This window comes from Fistularia commersonii, chromosome 8, assembly GCF_037954325.1.
Source record: "Fistularia commersonii isolate RoL2024-O1a breed Wild chromosome 8, RoL_Fcom_v1.0, whole genome shotgun sequence".
In the NCBI taxonomy this organism is placed as follows: domain Eukaryota; kingdom Metazoa; phylum Chordata; class Actinopteri; order Syngnathiformes; family Fistulariidae; genus Fistularia; species Fistularia commersonii.
The window spans coordinates 6,118,711-6,127,500 of record NC_141291.1 but is presented as its reverse complement, the minus strand read 5'-3'; the positions used below and the strand labels follow the sequence as shown (position 1 = coordinate 6,127,500).

General features: G+C 42.9%; 2 protein-coding genes across 6 annotated transcripts in view; both read left to right on the top strand.

Moving 5' to 3' along the window:
* The window catches only part of LOC147231715 (LIM zinc-binding domain-containing Nebulette-like), a 25,924-nt gene extending 25,707 nt beyond the window's left edge, over positions 1 to 217 (top strand). The window contains exon 4 of the mRNA XM_086150727.1: positions 1 to 217. This exon is cut by the window's left edge and continues 27 nt beyond it. Within this exon, the coding sequence (XP_086006853.1) occupies positions 1 to 204 (204 nt within the window). The 3' untranslated portion in view covers positions 205 to 217.
* Positions 218 to 417: 200 nt separating this feature from the next.
* LOC147231714 (uncharacterized) overlaps positions 418 to 8,790 on the top strand; it is a 51,655-nt gene continuing 43,282 nt past the window's right edge. For 3 of the 5 annotated variants that reach the window (XM_086150723.1, XM_086150721.1, XM_086150726.1), the window contains exons 1-5: positions 4,160 to 4,329; positions 4,649 to 4,947; positions 5,528 to 5,599; positions 8,125 to 8,226; positions 8,329 to 8,439. In XM_086150723.1, coding sequence (XP_086006849.1) covers positions 4,320 to 4,329; positions 4,649 to 4,947; positions 5,528 to 5,599; positions 8,125 to 8,226; positions 8,329 to 8,439 — 594 coding nt within the window. In that variant the 5' untranslated portion in view covers positions 4,160 to 4,319. Of the gene's footprint in view, positions 800 to 1,138; positions 1,200 to 4,159; positions 4,330 to 4,648; positions 4,948 to 5,527; positions 5,600 to 7,667; positions 8,034 to 8,124; positions 8,227 to 8,328; positions 8,440 to 8,790 lie in introns of those variants that run through there. The other 2 variants (XM_086150722.1, XM_086150725.1) reach the window with 2 other exon arrangements.

The window sequence follows — 8,790 nt, the reverse complement described above, 5'->3', positions numbered from 1 at the left end:
AGCAAAGGTCGAGGCTTCAGCATTGTGTCCGACACTCCTGAGATGCAGAGACTCAGAAGGACTCAGGAGCAGATCAGTAATGTATGGGTACACACACACACACACGCACACACACACACATGTGTGCGCACTCACACTTACACACACATACATCTACGCGCACTGGATATTCACACGAAATTTTCCTCTTGGGCTTACATGTGAGTGTGAATTTTGCATGGGTTATGAGTGATGTTAAGACAAGGGTGCATTTTGTCAGTGAGCAGACACACACACACACACACACTCACACACACGGATGGACACACACACACTTTCATTGGTCATCTGTGCTCTCATGAGAATGAATGTGCATTGAAGTTTGCAGTGACGTTGATGAGGGGAAGTGACAAATGCAGATTGCCGATGACACATGGTCACACGCACACACACACACACACACACACACACACACACACACACAAACACACAGAAACAGAAACAGTGTTGTCACACAAATTATTCCTGTTGGTCTTGCACGTTTTTTTGAATGTGTTATAAATGGCGTCGAGACAAGAGTGCATTTTGTCAGTAAGCACAGCCACACACACATGCTGACACACACATGCACACACACGCACACCTACACGCACACACACACACACACACACACACACACACACACACACACATACACACACACACACACACACAAATACATACACACACACGCACACAAACACACAAGAAACTTATCAAAGACACCAAGATGTCCATCACTGAAGATGTTTGGATGTTTGAAGAGGATCTTTTCACACCAGTAAGTGATCATCTTTTTCTGCCACCTATATGAATATATTATATTATAATATATTATATTATATTATGTTATATTATATTACATTATTTTGTATTATATTATATTATATTACACCTTCATTCATACTGCAAGTATTCATTACATTGCAGCATTAGTTTGATTTGACATCGGAATGTCAAATTTTCAATATTCTGTTACTATTTATGTATTTGCTACTAATGCAGCTTTTAGATAAACAAAAGCGTGTGTGTGTATGTGTGTGTGTGTGTGTGTGTGTGTGTGTGTGTGTGTGTGTGTGTGTGAGTGTGTATTTGTGTTTTTGTGTGTGTGTGTGTGCAGATGGCTCCCACAGATGGGCAGAACATGTGTGACCTGTTGACCCCCGGCAGATGATGCCAAGGTAGTGTATTTGTTTCTTTGTTTTTTTCTATCTCCCCTTCACACACACACAAACACTGAAAAATAGCTGTTTAACATTTATGCAAAGATAATAAAATAAATCACATACGCTGCCCTCATAAATAGAGTCAGCGCATATATTAGACTGGGTTACTGTCATCATTATTTATTTACATATTTATTTGTTTTTAATCCCCCCGTCTCCGCTGTCATCTGTTTACCTGAGCGAGTGATCTGGTTATTCCGCCGAGTTAGCGCTCCTCCGATCAACGCGGGCGCCGGGACATTGTGACATTTAACAGCCCACGAGTTCTGGTTTTATTACGCTGCTCTTTTCAAGGTTGACCTGATAAAGGAGAGTGGGCTCGGATGAAGAGTGTAGCCAGAGAAATTGAAGACTATTAATTTAGTGGAGGCTATCTGAGAATTTGGGATAGTGTTATAGAAAATGCACATGTGACAGATATTTGGTCATGGTGATGTCATTGATCAGTTCCAGCATGGCCACAAGTATTCTTAAAGTCTTTATAATTTTTACAGCAAAGAATTAATGCATTTGTCAATGAGCGCCAAGCCTCAAACAAGAGCTAATGTTTTCTGCATTGTTTTCAACAAAGCGATTTTGTCGGCTTTTTTTGCGGATGAGCCTGCAGCATGTCAAGCTAACGTCCCCTGCTAAACAAAGAACTAATGAGCTAATGTTGACTGCTGAACCGTCAGCTAGCTCACAACTCTCTGCAAAGTCTACGGCTTCAATGAATTCATATTTTCTTCAGCCCTCACCAGTATTGTGCACTACATATGAAGAAATTGATAATAAAGCTGATTAACTTTTGACACTGACTTTGCTAAGTCAGAGTAACATAACTTGCTAAATGGAGGCTGATGCTGACGTTTGCTAATGAGCCATTAGCTTGTTTTCAGAGTAATTTTTGCTCATTCAGTGACTAACTTAAGCTAATGAGTACAGTATTCATGCTGAGGGCCCGTCTGCTCACTTTTATTTTATTGCTGTGTTGTAATCAAAATTTCCTAGACGTGTGTACTGTCAGTCTCATGTTTCAATGCAACTTAGCTGTTAGCTGTAACTAGCTAACGCTGCAAACGGGGTCATTGCTGCACATAAACACCCAAACAGCTGCTCCCTAACCTGAGCTAATGTTTCCTGCCAAATCTCCAACTACCTTAAATGTCTTCAAAGTTGCAGCTACCATGAATTCATATTTCGTTCAGCCCTTAGCTAACCCAGGTAATGTCTCCTGCTAAAACTGAAGCTAGCATTGATGTTTGTGATTAAGCCTTTTCCTAGTTTAACTAACAAGAGCTAAATGAGTACAGTGTCTGTGCCATGGGGCGGTCTTTGGTTTGTACTTTTATTTTATATACATTTTTAGAGTCAAAACCTTCTTAGATGTGTTTACTGTCAGTGTCCTGATGCAATACAACCCAGCTATTAGCTGAAACAAGCTAACACTGCAAGTGGGTTCATGACTGCACATAAACACACAAACAACTTCTCCCTTTCGGTGGAAAAACACTCATTAGTTTGTTGTTCCTGCAGGAATTGAGACGTTTCAGAATTTTTTATTCATTCCAACTGGCCAACTGCATGCTGGGGACACTCTTAGCCTTGGTGCATGCAGGCTCATTGCACATTTACAACACTTTTTATGCATTTCAATAAATGATGTCGGGCCCATTGCTGTTCGCGGTCGGAACATGAACGAGAATGCCCTGTCGCTTCCGGAGTTCAGAAATCATTGTGTTATTTCATAGTTTCCTTTCTCTGGAATATAACATCTTGTGAACCGCCCAATTTTTAACTATGAAGCAGTTTTGTATGAAAAAAAAAAAAGGTCAAAATGAAAAAGGCAGCAGAGGAGCTTGTTGTTTCTGCAGAGCTGAAAATCTGGTTCACATCGGGACGAGATCAGAGGGATTTCTCTCGGAAAAAAAATCAGAATTCATTAATGAGATCTGACGGTCGAAGAAAAAGCGGGGCTGCTGGTTTGCAAAGCAGGAAGTGGTTTAAAAAAAAAAAGGCCATGAAGAATTTCCCATTTTAAAGGTGTAATAACCTCAGACAGTGTTTTTTTCTTTTCTCTTTACCAGGAATTAGTCAGTGACGCTGCAGGTGGCAACTAAAGACTAGATGTCTTTTTTTCATAGATTTTCTTTTTGCTTCTGTATTTAGGTGCAGATGGAAACTTTTAAAAATGGGGTAAAAAAGATACACATCAGCGCAAGACCTAAGTTCAGAGTTCAGATAAGATCATTGATGAAATTATTTCTATTAAAATATGAAAAAGATTAGCTTAGCAAACCAATCATCATCATCAGAGGTTAATAATTAGCAAGACCAGCAATGCAACATGTCCTTCACCTGTGTTAGTACATAAAGTAGCAGGCTTAAATGTTATTATAAAACCTTATATTATCTGTTTATTTATTCACTGATGTTTAGATTGGTGACGTCGGAGGAAGCTCTAGACACACACACACACACACACACACACACACACAAACACACACACATGCACACACACACATTACCCCCTGCCAGTGTTTTCGCCTTAGCACTTCACACACACAAAGACATACACACACACACAACTGCCCGGTGCTGCCTCAGCTAGCTGCGGTGGTTGCCTCCGATGTATATGTGTGCGCGTGTGTGTGTGTGTGTATGTGTGTGTGTGTGTGCCAGCGTGCACGTGAAGCACATTCCTTCCACTGTACGACATTCTCTGTGAACTCCAACCCCTTCAGACCCTACACATCTAGACCTGAACACACAACAGGGTCACACTCACACGTATACACACACACACACACACACACACAGTGCCCACAGTTGGCAAAGGGACAGGGATGAAGGGCACGGCAGTGATAAGGTCTCGAGTAGGGGGCTAAATGTAGACGTTGGCGGCGATAAGAAGCTCCACCATCGGTCTGGGTCCAGCCAGCGGCCTCAGTCTGAGCTGGATGTGAGCGAACTCCTGCGCTGGATGTTGGTTGAAAACGAGGAGCCCCAAGGAAGCGACTCTAAGAGGAAAGAATCACTCAGGGGAGATAAAACCGTTCGTGGAGAAGTTCAGGTTCTGCTGGGAGGAGAGAGTGGATGGAGCGAGGTGGGTAGAAAGTGGGAATCCAGCAGAGGAGGTCTCAGAGAAACCTTCAGGGCGGGTGAAACCTGAAGGTTCGGCAGAAACACATCGACCTTCAGGCAGCAGTGACCTTGACATGCCGACTTTCAGGGAAGAAGCTAGCAGGCTAGCGCGAGACCGGAGAACACGCGTGTCCGAGAGGGCGTTTTTGATCAATACCCTGATCTGTCGGAGGTTCTAAGAGGAACTCTTGGACACCTCCGTTGGTGTCCAAAAAATGTCAATGACATTTTTCTCTTTATTGCTCCTCATTTGCTTTCACTGACCCTTTTCTTCACCTCAGAGGTGTCCGGCCCGGAGGGAGAGGAGGCCTCGGCTGCCCCGGAGCTGGGCCAAGGGACGGAAAAGGCGCTGACGGTGACGAGCGTCACGAAGACGGAGACGACGAAGACGACAGAGACGACCGAGACGCTGGTGATGACCGAGACGAACGAGATGACCGAGACGACCGAGATGACCTTTGCCCCCCCTGTCGTTGAGATGACTCGGAACGACGAGGGGGACAAGCTGGACGGGAAGGCGGAAGACAGCGGGGAAGACGAGGGGGACGGAAAAAAGCCGACGGGTCCCTGGGAGTCTGAGGCGAGAAACATCTCTGCTGCTTTCCAATTTATTTTCTTGCCATGTAAAGATCTGGATCCTGCCGATGGAGCTCCTGGATGGATGCAGAGTCTTTGAGTTGACCTTGGCGCAGGGCCTCGCCTGGCACAGCGGGGTTTTTTTTTTCAAGAGTGTGTTATGGGCTTAGGAAAAGGATTAGTGAAACTACAAATGAAAATGTGCCATTACTAGCCTTTGATAGTGGGATTTTTTTTTTCCCGGGGGTTGAATCGGAGCCTGTTAAGAAGCAGGAAGGATTACGGGTTTGAATGAATTTGAAAAGCCCCCCCGCCCCAAACTCAGGTTCGGTAGGCTCCGCACTCAGACCGATATCCAAATGTTGAGCGTCGAATAGCAGTATCGTCCTCCTTACTGTAATGGATTAGTCAAAGTATATTAACCCAGAAAAGCACCTGCCTGAAAGTAATAAAAGGTTAATAATAACACACGTTAGCATCTCGACAGTTTCACAGTCACCATTTTGGTGTTTTAACGGAATTTGAACGGCCGAGAGAGTGCATCCTACCCAAAATGTCTCATTTCACGCCACATTCGTCCTCAGGACTCAGCTGAGGTGAAGCCCCCGCTCCCCGACCCGGCATTCAACAGGAGGTGCAGTTTGCTCGCCAGCGACGTAAGTACCAAGTTCTTTTCGATTTTGCTCAATGGGGACAAAAAGTACTTGGACATACCAGCAGCCCCCTTTGCAATGTTGGAACTCTTTGCTGTTCCTAGAACCTTTCAACGAACTCGACCGTGTCTTGGTGTGTTGGATCTAGAAGCTCACTTCCAAGAACTTTTTGATGTAGGTGCTTGGTGATGGTGAAACTCATAAGCCAGGCCCACTATCAGATACCGCCTGTGGTGCGCTGTTTTTAGGAACTATCATGACCACCGGTCTCCTGTCTTAGTGTAACTTGCAACAAAAGACGCTTTCGGACAGAAAGGTCTTCTTTTGGCTTTTCCCCTTCTGCCATCTTTAACTGTATTGTCTTCTCTCACACCAACAACAAAATAACTTTATGTCCTCTTTCACTAATCTTGTTTTCGGAACTACCCTCCTAAAAAGGGTAACTTTTTAGTTTAGCATTCTCACAGGCAGCAAGGAGCTGCGGTAGGGGGCGGTGCAATGCAAGCATCTGCGACGTGCCAAGCTCCAAAAGAAACCACTGTGAAGAAGAGGGAGAGCGAAGTCTCCACAGCATCTGTTAGCTAACTCTGTACTGATTTTAGCCAAAATGTTAATGTTCCTTTGCAAGCCCTGGAAACCCCTGTGGTGGCGTAGCAGGCCGAAGGGGTTAATAACAACAATAACGAAACAAGAAGACTAATAATAATACTACTGATAGTAACATGATATTGTCAGTATTATTATTATATATAATAGCGGGGATGATCATCATAATAATACTGATAATTATGAAAATTATAATAACATCGTTATTATCAATAATAATTATAATAGTGGTGAAAATAATAATGATAATAATAATGACAATTATTAAATTAAAACAATGTTGTTGTTATTATTGTGAATAATTATAATAAGAATAAGAATAAGAATAAGAGCAACTTTATTTATCCCGAAGGAAATTTTTGTGCCAGAGTTACAAGACAAACCTAACAGTAAAAATTAAGAGTGGAAAATTGTATAAATAGTAAAAAAAAAAAAAAAAAAGAAGGGGGAGAATAAGAAATACAAATAAACTATAAAGTGTCTTAAGTAACGAGTGAAGACGATAAAGTGTCTTAAGGTCTTAAGTACCAAGTGAAATATAAGAAGTGCACAAAAGTATGAAAACATATTGTACATGAAGCTGTTATTATAGTGGTAATAGTAACAACAACAACAACAACAACAATATTAATAATAATAATAATAATAATAATAATAATAATGACTGGCAACCAGTCCAGTGTGTACCCTGCTTCTGGCCTGATGAAAACTGGGAGAAGCTCCAGCATCCTCTGTGACCCTGAGTGCAGGATAAGTGGCAGAAGATGGATGGATGGATAATAATAGTGATGATAATGATAATAATGATAATAATAATAATAATAATAATAATGACAATAATAGTGATGATAATGATGATAATAATAAGAAGAATTTTATATTTTTATTAGCTCTTTTCTTAAAACTCAAGGATACTTTATAATAGAGAACAGTAGATAAAAACAATGTACAGACAAAACAGCAATGTATAAAATCAACATAAAATAGAAAATGAAAGACTCATTCATACATCTGGGTTATTTTAGGGTTTTCCGTTAACCTCCTGCATATTTTTCAACTGTTGGTGGGAGAACCTGCAGTGAATGCATGCAGCATCACACAGAAAGGTCAGAATTGAACCAGGGACCATCAGTCTGTTAAGTGGAAATGCTCTTCACTGCAACATGAGGGACAGATTTTTCCCGTATCAACTTTGAAAATAAATAAATAAATCAATAAAAGCCCTAAACATTAGCCTTGTTTTATAACTATAGATTTAATATTATGTATTACATGAAATAGATGTATAAGCCAATTTCCAAGTTGACAGGAATATTACACATTTATTACTAAGGTAAAAAAGGTGCAAATGTTTTTATGTCAGTGTCAGGGTCAGTAACTGGAGAGGCTGCGAATCCTTGTGATGAAAATCAGCTTGCAGTTTGATGCACCTTGCCAGTAATTTAAACGGCGAATAAAAGGGGAGGCGTGGGCGGGCTAGATGTCGATTCCTCGCCGTGAGTCAGAGTCGCGGAGAGTGACTCACGGGCTTCGGAGGGAGAATGTCAACCCTCCTCTTGAAAAAAAAAAAACGTCCTCCCCTGCTGGAGAGCCTCCTCTGACATCACCCTCAATCAGTTCCTGTGTCCCGAGGTCGGGACGGGTCGGACCAGACGTCCCACGACCCACCCGCGGGTCCCGTGGAATTAGCAAGCGAAGAACACTGACTGAACCAGTCGAAGATGCTGTTACCATGGAGATGCTAGCCCTCCTCCGGTGTACCGCTGCTGGAAAGGAAGACTGAGTGATGAGAAAAGTTTCATTCATTCAAGTTGTGTATTTCTCCAGCCAGGTGGGATTGACAGTAGGATGGACAGGTTACAGCCCGCTCAGCGCCGACTGTTATTGTCCGCTTTAACTGTCTGTCATCCCCATCCCTGTAGGTGAGATACAAGGAGGACTTTGAGAAGATGAAGGGTCAGAGTCTGTTTGTCCCCGGAGCTGAGCTCATTCACTCCAAGAACATCAGCGCCATCATCTCCGAGGTCAGCATCCCACTGCCGTCCTCTCGCCACCCGAACCCGGGTTCTAGCCATCCTCCCCGCCCAACCTCCACCACCACCAACCGAAGTCTCTCTGTGTTTCAGTCCAAGTACAAGGAGGACGGCAAGAAGGAGGCGTCCATGTCCCTGTACTCGGTGCTCCCCGAGACCCCGGAGACGCAGCGTGCAAGGGAGGCCTCTGAGTTGCTGAGTCAGGTGGATCCTTCTCATGAGGGGCTAGCATGCTAATGCTAAAAACAACCCAAAAGTTTGAGAAGAAAATTCAAAATGTGACCCGCGGTTCTGGGTCTATTCTCGACATTTAACACAGCAAATTGTAGAACGCGTGACAACAGAGCCCGGCCAGCAGCGGCGGACTTGGGAAACTTCCTTTTGGATGAGCGGAGCTGATAATCTAATATCAGATTAAATTAATATGATGCCAAATCACGACCCAGTTGTCCCTTTATTAAATTCTATTTTACTGTTTTAATGTGTTACTTTATTAAATGATTGGTCGGCCTTCTGTCTCTAGCGTTTGGGATGGAGAAGGATAGAGAGATGAGA